Source organism: Zootoca vivipara, chromosome 10, assembly GCF_963506605.1.
Source record: "Zootoca vivipara chromosome 10, rZooViv1.1, whole genome shotgun sequence".
Classification (NCBI taxonomy): domain Eukaryota; kingdom Metazoa; phylum Chordata; class Lepidosauria; order Squamata; family Lacertidae; genus Zootoca; species Zootoca vivipara.
Genome location: NC_083285.1, coordinates 5,434,790 through 5,449,819, shown reverse-complemented (window position 1 = coordinate 5,449,819; position 15,030 = coordinate 5,434,790). Strand labels below are relative to the sequence as shown.

Genomic DNA, 15,030 nt, shown 5'->3' with positions numbered 1-15,030 from the left:
ATAAGAGAGGGCATAAACCAATAACAGACCAGGCATCATAGATGGGTGAATCAGCAGGTGGGGCTGGACAAGGCCTTCTGACCCTGCAGGCCCTGCTGGGGCATACAATGGGAATTATCCAGCCTTGAGGACCCAGCATGGTGCAAATTCATGTGACCGGGGCAGCTGGTAACTTGACCTGTCAAGCTACGGCTGGGAGCTGGTTGCGACCTCAGGGCCTCCATGGGGTGGGTCCCCCTTTATACTTAAAGCCTACCCCATCACATTTCCATCAAGTTGAGACTATGCATATAAGATGCCTAACCACTGCTTACTACCCACTGAGAGAAAGCCAAAACCTCTACACCAAGGGCCAGTTGCTGTTGGGAGTAAAAAAAAATTCTGGCTCTGTAAAACAGTGACAAATAAAGCCCTCAATGGGAGCCTGTAAAGGAGGAGGAAGAAGGCCGAATGGGATGGCAGCAAGCCCCTTCAAAGGGGAGCACAATCCCACCCCTCCTCTAGTTCTCACTGGGCTGTGAGATGCCGCAGGGGGCTCATCCCCTTCCCCAGCCATGGTGGCCAGCAGCTTCAACAGGCTTACATGGTGCAATGCCCTCTGCTCAGTGAGGAGCAGAAAACTGGGAGTCACAACTGGCCTTTTTCTGTAGCATTGCCCAGACTTTGGAATTTGCTTCTTGGGAAGGATAGACTATCCGCCTTACTGTGTGTGTTCAGGAGGAACTGACATCCTAAATATACTTGGTATCACTAAATATACTTGGTAGGACACAGTGAGACTTACTTCCAGGTAACAATGCACATGATGTGCATTAAAAAAGTATTTTTAAACTACAACTAATCCAGAATGCGGCAGCTAGACTGGTGACTGGGAGCGGCTACTGAAACCACATAACACCGGTCTTGAAAGACCTACATTGGCTCCCAGTACGTTTCTGGGCACAATTCAAAGCCCTAAATTGTTTCAGCCCAGGATACCTGAAGGAGCATCTCCACCCCCATCGTTCTGCTCGGACACCAAGGTCCAGCGTTGAGGCTGCGAGAAGCCAAGTTACAGAGAATCAGGCAGAGGGCCTTCTTGGTAGTGGCACCCACCCTGTGGAACACCCTCCCACCGGATGTCAAAGATAAAAACAACTACCAGACTTTTAGAAGACATCTGAAGGCAGCCCTGTTTAGGGAAGCTTTTAATGTTTGACGAACTATTTTTTTAATATTTTGTTGGCAGCTGCCCAGAGTGGCTGGGGAAACCAGATGGGTGGCGTATAAATTGTTGTTGTTTAGTCGTGTCCGACTCTTCGTGACCCCATGGACCATAGCACGTGGACCAAATTATTTATACGGGGTATAAATAATAACTTATTATTACTACTACTAGATCCAAGGTGACCCTGCAAGCATTTCTAGAGATTTGTTCATATGCTCTTGTTCCTGTCCTCCTCCTCCTCCTCCTCCTCCTCCTCCTCCTCCTCCTCCTCCTCCTCCTCCTCCTCTTATTATTATTATTGCTGCTACTACTACTACTAGTATTACTACTACTATTATTTTTCTTGTTTTGTATACTTGTTGTAAGCTGGTGGGTATCTAGTTTTGAGTGGAAGAGTGGGATAAAATGTTTGAATAAACAGATAAATAAATAGCTTGGCCCATGTTTATTGCACTACCACATAGGAGCTGAAAGTTGTGTTGTTGTAACATAGCCTCCCCCAACCTGATGCCCTTCAACTCCCATCAGCCTTGGAGAGCATGGCCAATGATCTAGGATGACGGGGGCTGCAAGTTTGAGGAAGGCTGCTGTAATAGATATGGCTTGCCATGGGAGGCAGTGCATGGTAGAGCCTGGGTGCATGTGCAGGCTACAATTATTCCCCCACTACCACCACCACCATGCACTCAATGTTTAGCTTTGTGGAAAACTGGTTTTTATCAAGTAATCTAACTAGGGGGTCCTTTATTCACCCCATTAATGATTACAATAAGCCTCAGGTCATGTGCACCATCTCCAGCTCAGAAAAGCTATTTTCCATTTTATGTGAATTGTACATAAAACACTACAGCTTTCTATTGTCGGCTCCCAAGAAATGTTGACAGTCTATAGATGTACAATATCACTGCTTTAGTTACAACAGTGTAAAGGGGGAAAGTATTTCATAGACAACTATTCGGGATTGGGTTTTAGGTACCAAATTTTTATAAGTATGTTAAATACTGAGGATTAAACAGCTTCACCATGTGAGTAATTTAGGCTTCAGTTCAAGGCCCAATTACCTGGCAGTAAACCCCGCTTATCTCAGTGGGACGTACTACCGGTACTGACTAGACACGTATAGGATCACTGTTAAAACAGAGAAGGATTAGTAAAAGTTCAAAATGCTGCATTTGGGTAAAAGATATCTTAAACAGAAAAAATTGTCAGGAGCTAACTTGGTTAAAATCCAAAACCAGTAATGGTTTCAATAAACCAAAGCTTCATTCTTCATAGCTTCACCTCTTCAATTATTTAAAAAGATGGTTGCTTTAAACTACTATGCATTTGTTTTGCTATTCACTGCTTAAAATACTGAAATTTGTCTTCCCTCCTTTAAGTCATTTCTGATATTTGGTCTTATTTAGGGCTCATTGGCAGGACCAAAGCCTTTTATTCTAGATGTTTCAAACAGTTATACAGTAGGAGAGGGGGGAAACTGCCAGAAGGGGCCATCCAAGATAGTGCAAGGGCTTCCCAAGACTTGGAAAGCAAGGAGGAAAGCTTCAGAAGCTCTTTCTACACCAGGTTTTTCCATGAGCTCTGGAGGCTCCCACAATATCTTCTGAAGGCTTCTAGAGCAAGCAATGGGGAAATCAAGCATGAAAAGAGCTTTTTTTTAGAGGGCACTGTGAGATCTTGTAAAACCTTGGATGGCCCTGCAAATTTTGCACCAGTTCCGGAGGTAGTCCCAAGGGGGTTGCTCTGACTTTAAGTGATTTTGCCTTTACACATTATGTCATGGAAAGTAGTATCATGCAAGATGCGATCCTACTGTACATCTGATTAAATTCACTGCACCACACTAGTCCTGTATACACACATGACATGCGTGTAGTAGGGTGAATGTGTGGCTTTGTCCTGCCCCTGCATGCATAATATTGGCATAGAGCCTACACATACATGTACCAGGTGAATGTACACAAGCTTTCCGCAGGAAATCCAATTGCATATGTGAGGGCAGGGAGAACGGCCTCTGAGCACAATTCTGCTCTCCCCCAGCCCCTTATGCACAATTAGTGCACGCACACGTGATGTGATTATAGGACTCTAGAAACACTGAAAAAGTAAGAAAATCCTATCCTATGCCTAGATATGCAAAAAGGTAACAATTATTAAGAGATAACAGATTCATATTCAAATGAGCATGATCTACCCACACTTATAACCAGCTAAACAAATCCTAACTAGATACAAACTGTTTGGAGAAATTGACTCAGTAGCAGTGGTGTAATGCAATCAAAATATAGGGTAAGAAATATTATTATTATTATTTATTGAATTTATATACCTCCCTATATCCGGAGGTCTCATCAATGCTCCCCAGCACAAATTTAATTCAGAATTCATACTGAATTATACTGAGAAATTAAAACCAAAACTAATACATGTATTTAAGTGGGTTTCTTAAATCAAATGCTACTCATTCAAACATTTCTCTGCTTCTTCATAAATAAATATTCTTCATTTCAATGACTTTATTGAGCCCAGTGCGGCAGGGACTCGCCCAGGAAGGATCATGGTTTAAAGGGAAGGGATGAAACCCCCTCTCTTAATACACACAAATATATAGAAAGGCAGAGGAACTGCCATCTTAGTTCCTTATTAAATCACGTATGTTTTTGCTTGCTACTATTGGTTTCTGGAAAAAAGTGCTGAAAAAACATTTTCAATTTTACAACTGCAATGAAACTTACAAGTTTTCTCAGCTCAACATACATATTACTATTTCATCTCGTTTGGGTACTCTTTTCAGTCAATTTTAATTCCACAGGGTACCTTCTAATTAAATCTAATCTGTAGTAATTGTTCATAAAAGTCTTGTAGATATAAGTAATCATATATTTATGCCACAGGGAGAACAATCAGATATGTAACTAAATCTCTTAATATGGACACTGTGAGATATTAGATTTTCCAAATCAGAGAACACGCTCAGAATCAACTGATAGGTCTGAACATGGGGGTGAATTTACAACCTGCTTCATATGAACCATGTGCTTTTGGTTGAGTGGATCATTAGGTCTCTTGATCCAATCCGCATATGAGAGTTACACTTAAGTACTGCAACACCATACATCTTGTAACATTCTACGTACAAGCATCATGCATAAACAAAACAAACTAACAAAAAACAAGAAGCAGCAGCTGGGACACACAAGAACACCCACATTTTCCGCTTACAAAGACAAAAATTCTAATGAGTGTTAAATGTCTCAAAATATAACAGAAGGGCAATTTACACTATTAATATCGCATTTTTGCCTACATGCCTCAGTATGTATACATTTTTTTTCCTTCCAGATTTAGGAAGAGAACTTTCTCCCACACAGTGACATAGCAAACATATTTTAGATCCTTTCATACATTTTATTGTAATGGTGTAGGCTTTCTAGACTTACCTCCTCTATGGATAATCAAAGAAGTCTCACTTCCAACTGGACATTCTTTAAGTATATCCACTACTTCTGCATGGCTCATGTTCTGTACATTCTGCTGGTTGATCTCAACAATGAGGTCACCTTCACATAAACCAGGGCACCCCTGAATGTCTAGAATTTGCTTCACCCTCTGTCCTGTGGGACTGTCTGCTATAGTGAAGCCAAAGCCCTGGGCCCCTTTCACAATGGTTAAGGTCATGAGTTCAGCTTGCGTGGCCCCAGAAGAAGCCATTGATACATTATCGTCATGAACAGGTGGTGGGAATGTGCTATCAAGCAGACTATCTGCTGGAATGGAGTGCAAGGAATGAGGAGGCCGATCTGTTACGTCTGGAACAGACTGAGAAGTTCTAGAAATGTATTCCAAATAAGTTTCATAGTTATGTCTTCCATTTACTACTACTGGAGGCCTCTCCATGACTGCAAGTGGTGGCACCATGCTGTTGGCAGGATCTTCAGGGTCAAAGGGCAGAGGGTATCCACGACATAGCACCAGGTTGACACTCTGACCAATGGGAACAGACTGGAAGAGTTTGACTACATCTGCGTGAGTATGCCCAAGGACACAAACTTCATTAATATAGACAATGACATCACCTAGAAAGAGAGAAAAAAATAGTGATATGAGATAACTTCCAACTAATCTTGAATTTAAAAAAAGTGAATCAGTTTGGGATCTCCAAAAGGGATCGCCATTTTGCTGCAGCCGTTGACACAATAGCGTACGCCTGCAAAAATAATGTTAGCAGCTGAAAAAAGTGATGTGGATTTACCTTAACTTTTGAAATATTTCCAAATTAAAAATAAATCACAGAGGCCACTAGGAACAGAGAACTTCTCATCTGTTGTGTACATACCGGTAGAACTGGAGTTTTGGTTCTCCCATAGACACAAATAAAAGCAATATCCTCTTTATTTTCCAATTTCTTATGGAAACTGATATTTAAAGTTGGATCGTTTTCTTCTAAACACATTTGTGAAACAGAATTTATTTATTATTTTGCATGTGACATGCTTTCAGTCATGTTTATCCTTAGAAAGGTTGTAGCATTTAACCTCCTGTCACTATCCATTGCTTATTTTTTGTGTGTGCACTGACTTTTGAACATATCTATAGTACACACTTCTAGCTTCCATAGGACATGACAAGATCCATTTTTCTATAGCCAATCCCTGTGATACCACTGCATATGTTCCAGATCATTGGACAGGGACATATTGTAAGGATTTACAACAGGCATTTTTTAAAAAAATCACACTATGAATCCAATGAAGTAAAAAGGCCGTTCAACAAAGACAGAATGGCACCCAGAAATGATCTCCTTCAAGACTGAGCCAGAAGAGACAGTGTGTTGCTTAAATTAATTCTCTCTATGTTTAAATCCATTTTCTTTCAAAATTTGCCTTTCTAAACATATTTTTGCTTAAAATGTGCATTTAAAAATGCATTTTGATATTTTTGGAAGTGAGGATTGCACCTCAGCATAAGGAAAAGTACAAAATCTAACGGGGAGCTACATTCTAGTCTATACATTAGTCCAGGAGGTAAAGATCTGGAATTTGCAAAGACTGAGTTTATCAAGCCCCCACCCTCCACCTTGCAGCTTTTATAACAGAGTTACAGATAGAGGGCCCCTGTATATTTCTGTTGGCTCATTGAAAGCAGCAGTAAAGAAAAGGCACAACTATGTGCTTTTACAGACGAAGGTTGAATCAATTGCCCCAAAGTGCCAATCATAATCTCTTAGGATTTTGTGTCTATAAAACCAGCAGACATCGATTGGGAGAGAGCTGTATACTGAACATGTTAGAACTTACCACTCTGCAATTAGCTTTAAAACAGATCTAATAAATGACATTTTTGCAGACACCTGTAGAATTAAATAGGCAACTGCAAAAGAAAGCCAAAACACTATCTGTAGCTTTTTGTCTTTCTGAAGTGTTGTAACATGAAACTGGAAGGAGGTGGGGCCAGAGTTGGAACTAGACCCTAGGCATGTCACCAAGAACTGGGTATTGCCTTTGTAGGTGGGATCAGACACACCCGCTGTGATGGATCACATGTGTGTGCAGCAGAATCGTATGGTGAGAGAACTCCCAACCTTGGGGGTTGAGGGATAGCTCAGTCAGTAGAGCATGAGACTCTTAATCTCAGGGTTGTGTGTTTGAGCCCCACGTTGGGTGAAAGATTCCTGCATTGCAGGGGGTTGGATTAGATGGCCCTTGTGGTACCCTTCAACTCTACTAGTCTGTGATTCTGCCCTACCTCATCCTTAAAAGCTTGGCAGGAGGGACCTGTCACCTCTTGAGACATCTTTGTAGCTTCGTTATGAGTTCTTGCCTTGCCCTTGCACCTTGTACCTCTGAATTTAGGAGATTTCTGCAGCTTTGGTCATACTGCTAGTGTGCCACTATGAGCTAAGCCATAGTTTTTGGCTTAGTGTGTCATCCAAACCAAGGTTCATGGTTTGTCTCATCCAAACCTTGGCTGTTGCTTGTACTGTAGTTTTCCCAGGTTTAAATGACCAGCTAATCCAAACCATGGTTAGTTCACAATCACCGCCGTTGGTGGGTTCCATCCTGTTCACTTTGTGCATCTGTTCTGAGCAGCCATGAGCAACTGTAGCAAGCAAAGCATCAAAGCTATGATAATATGTTTCAAATTGGGGGAAATCCGAATTCTGATGTCTAAGTAAGCGCAGAGCAGTGGATCAGGGCAGTGCAACAATGGGCCACATCTGTAGGTATTGTTGTTGTTTAGTCGTTTAGTCGTGTCCGACTCTTCGTGACCCCATGGACCATAGCACTAGGTCTAGAAAAGACTTAAATGTCTTTAAGGACACCGAAGGCAAAGTACATCATGGCATAATCTTATGGTAACCGAAAATGACTGCCTGATATGGGCATATCAACATAAGGCAGAGATATGTGACAACTCAACATATATGGTGATGGAGAATTGAGCGGTACTCACAGGGGGGGATTTATCCAGATGGAATTCCTCTAGAAACACAACAGAAACTGGAGGAAGCTATCCACATGTGATAACTGCACTCAGGTTGTATTTTTTTTTAAGTGTGTGTGTACCCTGTTTCTCATATTTTAAGACATACCCATAAAATAAGCCATAGCAGGATTTTTAAGCATTCAAGGAATATAAGCCATACCCCGAAAATAAGACATAGTGATAGGCGCAGCAGCAATGCCGGAAGCAGCAAGAGGAGGAGGAAAAAAATAAGACATCCCTTGAAAATAAGCCATAGTGTGTTTTTTTGAGGAAAAAATAAATATAAGACATGTCTTATAATATGAGAAACACGGTATAATAGCAAAATAGCAGGGGAATGATGTACTCCATTGCAATGTTTATTTATTTATATTTGAATTTTAGATTCCTTTTGTTAAGGGACTGTAGAACCCAAAATGCTGCGGCAGTTTTGGGACAGTGGGGCTTGAGTGTGCATTTTCTGCAGTGCCCCAGACAGTGGAATGCCCTTCCCTCCAAGATGTGTCTGGTCCCATCACGGTATACATTTTGGTGTCAGATCAAGACGCAGATTTTTTCACAGGGCTTTGAGGGGTGGAGGTGGAGGATGGTATGTCATGTAATTGCACTGAGAGATGCGTAACCCAAACGCAGAGTGAAAGGTGAGCTATAAATGCCTCTATGTAAATACATAAAACAAATCAGGGCATTTCTGATAATAAAACTAGTTATCCACAACAGTGCTATACTAAGTGGGGCTCTTTGGACCAGTGTCAGTCCACAACCTGGTACCTGGCACATTGAAGGGAACAAAATGCTGACCCACCACATCAGATAGCTTGAGAGTGGTTGATCTACCACGTCAGAGTTGTTGATCTACAATGCCTTTGGTTAGTTCCCTCTTGTTCTTATTATAAAGTTGAAAGGGTCTTGCTGACCCTTCAATGCCTCTGTGATCTTAGAAGGAGGCTCAGTTAACTTTAAGCAGTTAAGCAGCCCAACTGTTTGTGTGTGTGTGTGTGTGTGTGTGTGTGTGTTTGCTGGTGGGACTGTCTTACCCTACCCTCACTTCTCTGTAATACAGTGCATGTCCTTCTGCCTTCCCGAAAAGCCTTCAGAAATGTAGCCTGGAGCAAGATACAAGCGCAGAGAGATTGTAGCAGGCTTATTAGAAATGTAAAAGTATATTTGGTTAAATAAAATAAAATAAACATAGCTGGTGAGCATGAGAGGAAGTGGAGATTTTTGATAAGGATCTGTCATTTTATATAGGCTTTTTTTTTTTTTTTTTTTGAGAGAGAGAGAGAGAGAGAGAGAGAGCGCTAGTATAATTCTACTTTTACCCTGCACATGTTTTAATTAAAAAGCTGGCTTTTCAGAAAAAGAAAAAGTGCTTAACCAGCATGCATCCGGTAATTACACACAGGCAGATGTGGATTAGCCGGCGAGGCTATTTACATTTCCATTGTATTCTACATACAGCGGCATGATCTATTTAACTTTTTCTCCTTCTTCAGGAAAGGAAGCATAAAATAAATTATGAGAATGTAAAGGCTTTGATTATTTGCTGATGTGGTAAACATGAAACAGTGGAGCTTAAAACTGCAAGGACAGCACTAAGAAGGGAATCCATAAAATGAATACCAAGTACAAAAAGTGGGCAGGTTTTCCTTTCGGTACCAGATGCTGTGTGGAGAACTGGTCTTAGGAGCTTGCGCTGTGCCAAAGCAAAACGTATAATAAACAAAAATAATGAATCCTTTCTCATCAAGACCACATGAAATAAGAACAGCTCTACTCACTGCAGAAGGTTTCTCTCTCAGTAAGTCAAATAAGCCCCTCTGTTCTTGGCTTTGCGTATGGAAGCCCTTTAATAAAAAACCTGGAGCCAGTGAACTGCATGACAGGGCATCAGTGGATATTGAAGAGCATAGTGAAAATTGTCTCCCACACTTACTCTGCTATTTGGGAGCAGCGAGATATATTACTGCATGTGGAGAAACCCTGGCACACACACAAAATTGGGTTTTTAAATGTAAAGAGGTCAAAATTTATAATACATTTGTGCTTCTGAGGATGCTGTACTGTATTTCCCCACACGAAGCTTCACATTTATCTAGGTAATGGCTCCCAGAAGCGGGGAAGTAGCTCTACAAGCTTCTCAGCAGCCTAAAAGCTTAGCTATATGACAAAGCATGAGGTAACTACAAAGCAGCCACTGTTGCTGCCCAGGAAGACTGGCAGGGCGCCATGTGTCATCAGCCGATGAATATCTTTGACCGCCTTCTTAAACTGTGCTGCCCCACAATTCCGAACTCCCCTAAAAAATGGCTCCATAGGAAGGGAAAACAAGAAGTGGGGGATAAGTGAACTGTTTTTATAAAGAGAGACAGGAAGAGGTACTAATCCCACCACTTCAAAACACATCTACCTTTACCTGAAATTTTTGACCATATTTATGAGGAAGATTTAAATTCTTATCCGGTTGAATACAAAGCCAATTGTCTTTCAGTGGTTATGAAACAGATCCATTATTGTAAAGGCCATGAAGCTTAAAATATATGGCCTTAAATGAGCAATTTGTCAGTGGTTAATACTCTGAATGAAGTCTATGCCTCTGAGACGTTCCTGTTTGTCTGGCAGCCAGACCCTGCCAAGCCCTGGGTGCAGTTGCGGATGAAGCCAGTCACAGCAGTGTGGCACATCAGCTAAAGCAAATCTGCCAGAATGAGATGCCTAACCAAAAGGCATACATTCACTTTTTCCTTAGTAATTCAGTTCTGTGACTTTAGCTATTTCTTTACAGTATTGATATTGTGTCTTACAGTCATTGCAACTACAGCTACCCAATAAAAATAGTGGGCTCTGGAAAACTGGGGCTGCTTCATGCATGCTACAGATTTTTGTTTTTAAATAGCAAAGTCATTTCCATGAAGGAAATTACAGGAATGATTCTGGGTATGATTTTAAATGTGCATTAATCCCATGTACACGCTGCTATTTATATTTATGTGGGATTAAGGCATCAAAAGTCACATCCAGAATTTGCAGGAGCCCCTAGAGAGGTGACTGTTTTGTGCGAAATTAGAGAAGGGTGAGACGAACTCGGGGAGCATGGAATTATCAGTGGACATCAGTCATGATAGCTAAAGGGCAGTAGCATATGGCACGGTGGTACACTCCTGTTCTGACCTCCCTCTGGCTGATTCACTGCTGCATGCCAGGACGGAGAGGTTGCATGGTGCAAATGCGCCAGCAGAGCAGCTCCAGTGTCCTGTCAGTGCTTCTGCAGTGAGCTGACCTTGCCACTGCCTCAATCCCTCCTCTTCAGCCTGATATGCAGCAGCGACTTAGCCAGATGGAGGTCAGGTGAGCAGGGCAGCCCCATCTGCTATAGCTAAATGGAACCTCAATGTGAAGAGGTAGCCAACTGCTGAATATCAGATGCCACAGAAAAACAGACAAAGGTGCTGCCTTGCTAGTGGGCTGTCCTCTATTGGAAAGAGAATGTTGATTAGGAACCTGGAAGAGACAGTTAAAACAGGGATATCTGACTAGCTGGATCTTGGTTTGATCCAACAAGAGAGTCACATCCACTGAAATCAATATAGATTAACCACAACTAATTCCATTTAATTCAGTGGGCCTACACAGACTTAGGATGCGGGTGGCACTGTGGTCTATACCACTGAGTCTCTTGGGCTTGCCGATCGGAAGGTGGGCAGTTCGAATCTCCGCGACGGAGTGAGCTCCCGTTGCTCTGCCAACCTAGCAGTTCAAAAGCACAGCAGTGCAAGTAGATACATAGGTACTGCTGTGGTGGGAAGGTAAATGGCGTTTCTGTGTGCTCTGACTTCCATCACGGTGTTCCATTGCACCAGAAGCGGTTTAGTCATGCTGGCCACATGACCTAGAAAAGCTGTTTGTGGACAAATGCCAGCTCCCTCGGCCTGAAAGCAAGATGAGCGCTGCAACCCCATAGTCACCTTTGACTGGACTTAACTGTCATGGCGTCCTTTACTTTTTTACACAGACTTAGTTGCATACCACCCTATGTTCTTAAAAACAATTCCAGCTTGTTAAGCTATAGCAAAACATGTCAAAGAGCAGGAAACATCCCTAGGCAAAACATACAGTGATATGCTTTCGTATTACGTTAAGCCTTTTAGAATTTCAAGGCACAGATTTATTTAAATTCTTCTATTAAAATAAAGAGAGTCACGGGGTGTATGTTCCTTGGTCACTTCCAATACAGCTTATTTATCTGTAACATGATAAACAAGTTTCAGAATTGATCGCTACCTGGCTGAAAAAATGAGGGAGAGTTTAGAGAATGTGAGGAACAGCGAAGTCAGGCGCACATGGTCTCATACACCAAAAATATGTAAAAGATTAAAAGCTATCTCTATTAAAAAAGAAATTGCCTATGTTAACATTAGACAATTTCTTTTGATATCCCATCTCCTAAATTAAGGAACAGAAGGGCTGCCTAATTCAAACACAAAAATATACGAGGTGTTCATTTGTCTAATGGCATGTGAATAAAACTGCATTATATCTGACTGAAGTGCATGTACGCACATGGGGAAATGTTCAGGATTTAGGACTGCACTGCACTGCTTTATTTAATGTTCCAAGAAATAGCATGACACTGAAATCTGAAATACACTTATCTGGCGGTACTGATTTTCCATCTGAATGACGCTTCTGCAATTCTGAATGTAATGTTGATCCAACATTTCTGTTTATTTGGTTTTTCTTTATCCTAACCTCTCAGAAGCATGACTGAACATGAAAACAGTTTTTGCACTTCAGTAGAACAGCATCTTCTACACTGGCCCAATACTTGAAATGTCCTGGATCGCAAGGGGGGAGCTCCCAACACTATGGCAATGTAATGGAGGGGTGGAATTGGAACAAGAATTGGGTTTCAACTTCCTGTGAGGCCATGAAGACCTTTGGGTGGACTTTGGCCAATCACCCAACCACAGGCTTGTGAGCAGGGAAAACTCTGTGAGCTCTTTGATGGAAGGACAAGATACAAATGTAGAGCTAAAACAGTAATATATAACAATAGTTATATTGTCACAGTAATAGAGCTGACTAAGCTCTAATGATTAAGGCATAAAGGTCCATGGCTACATGCAGTTTCCTCACTCTTTAGACTACGTGTGCCCTTGCAAACGGTCAGAAGTGGAACTATTTGCTCTCCATGAAGCCAAAAGATGCAGCTGAAGTTTAGCTGCTAAAGTGTCTCGGGCTCACTCTCTCCTGAAGAACATCCCCATGGAGACTACAATCTGACAGGCTCTCACATCAATACTTCCTCGTTCCCGAGAGGATTCCTGAGATTCACCTGTGTGCAATGACAACCACTTAGCAAGAGCTGTTCTTTCCACCCAGGCTCTCTGAAGAGTCTTCATAGTCCTTTATCAAAAGTTCTCTCCCCACCCCCAACTCCCTTTGTTGTTTTAGCCCAAGTTTACTAATCACATCTTTCTGTAGTGATCTGACCAGCATTAGGATCAAGCACCTTCATCCACACCATTTGATGCACCGGTTAACAACTTTCAAACTTTTCTAACACCATCAGGCTCTTCGCTGCACTTTCCTCAGAAGGAAAAAGGACCCAGAGCTCCATTACAATTGTCACAGGCGTGTTGCTATTGTCTTTTTGAGTCCTAACTATATAACTAGATATTGCTTATTAAATCTGTGATTTTAGAATGCTCCACGAACATATAATGGATTATATGTTTTCTGTTATTTGCTTTCAACCCTTTTATCTCTTAACTTAAATTATTTATTTGTATCATGTGTTGTTTCCTTTTTGCAGACCCCATCATGGGAGGAATTCTTAAATCCTAAACACTTTCCTATACCTTTAGGGTGATTTATTAACTGATATGTAGCATTCTTTGTTTAATGCTAACAGCAGCAGTTATTTCAATGGCCACAGCAAATGCCTATAAGTTTGTATCAGATGAGAGCAAACAGAAGTGCCTATATTTAATTAGAAGGCAGGCAGTTTCCTTCTTAGGACAAGAGCAATACAAGAGCTCAGGTCTTCAGTGAGAGGAGTTGTGCAGAAGTTTGAAATGGTGCCTATGAAATGCTGCCATAAGAAAGCAGAAGACAAACATGATGAACTCACAGATAAACGTAGCATTTGGTTAATATTAAGCTAGCTGCAAGAATGACATATTTGATATGCACATGCACGAGCTTGGTAAATAGATTCTGTGCTCACAAGGTACACCCAAGTCATCATGTCTGTCATTGACAAATATGTAGCACTACTTAAGAAGGAACTGCTCAAGCCTTTGGACATCTAAACATCAGGCTTGAGCACAAAATCATATACATGTTTCTTCTTAAACAAGTGAGCCATACGCCAGGAGGAGATAAAAAGAAACCCCTGCCAAAAGTCTCCACATAACAGCCGGGATAGCCCAGTTGGTTAGAGCATGGTGCTGACAACACCAAGCTTGCAGGTTCAATCCCCATATGGGGCAGCTGCATATTTCTGCATTTCAGGGGGTTGGATTAGATGATCCATAGGGTCCCTTCCAACTCTGCAATTCTATGATCCCATAGATTAGGCATCCCCAAACTGCGGCCCTCCAGATGTTTTGGCCTACAACTCCCATGAACCCTAGCTAACAGGACCAGTGGTCAGGGTAGATGGGAATTGTAGTCCAAAACATCTGGAGGGCCGAAGTTTGGGGATGCCTGCCATAGATAAACCTACAGAATCAAAACCACACAATAGTCAGAGAGCAGATATGCCGCAGTAATATTTCTGTAGAACAAGATTCCCCAGGGCCATTTCAAGACGTTTTGTTGCCTGAGGCAAAAGAGAAGATGCCTCCCAAAATTTAAGATGCCACCCATTTCCATATTCAGAAACTGAATTCTCTTCAACACTGGTAATGGTCCCTCAAGCCAGGTATGAGCATACCAGGATAGAAATAATATGAAGAAATTATTCTAGATTCCAAATCTGGAGTTTCACAGTTTTATCCCTCGTAAGGTAAAGCGTAAAGGGCCCCCTGACCATCAGGTCCAGTTGTGTCCGACTCTGGGGTTGCGGCGCTCATCTCGCTCTATAGGCCGAGGGAGCCGGCGTTTGTCCGCAGACAGCTTCCGGGTCATGTGGCCAGCATGACAAAGCTGCTTCTGGCGAACCAGAGCAGCGCACGGAAACGCCGTTTACCTTCCCGCCGGAGCGGTCCCTATTTATCTACCTGCACTTTGATGTGCTTTCGAACTGCTAGGTGGGCAGGAGCTGGGACCGAGCAACGGGAGCTCACCCCATTGCAGGAATTCGAACCGCCGACCTTCTGATCAGCAAGCCC

At 42.1% G+C, this 15,030-nt stretch overlaps 1 protein-coding gene across 17 annotated transcripts in view; it reads right to left on the bottom strand.

Moving 5' to 3' along the window:
* The window catches only part of MAGI2 (membrane associated guanylate kinase, WW and PDZ domain containing 2), a 587,732-nt gene that overhangs the window by 132,334 nt on the left and 440,368 nt on the right, over positions 1 to 15,030 (bottom strand). For 16 of the 17 annotated variants that reach the window (XM_060279499.1, XM_060279498.1, XM_060279503.1 and 13 more), the window contains one exon: positions 4,648 to 5,283. The exons of the other annotated variant lie outside the window; for it this stretch is intronic. In XM_060279499.1, the coding sequence (XP_060135482.1) occupies positions 4,648 to 5,283 (636 nt within the window). The remainder of the gene's footprint in view (positions 1 to 4,647; positions 5,284 to 15,030) is intronic. 17 annotated transcript variants of the gene reach the window in all.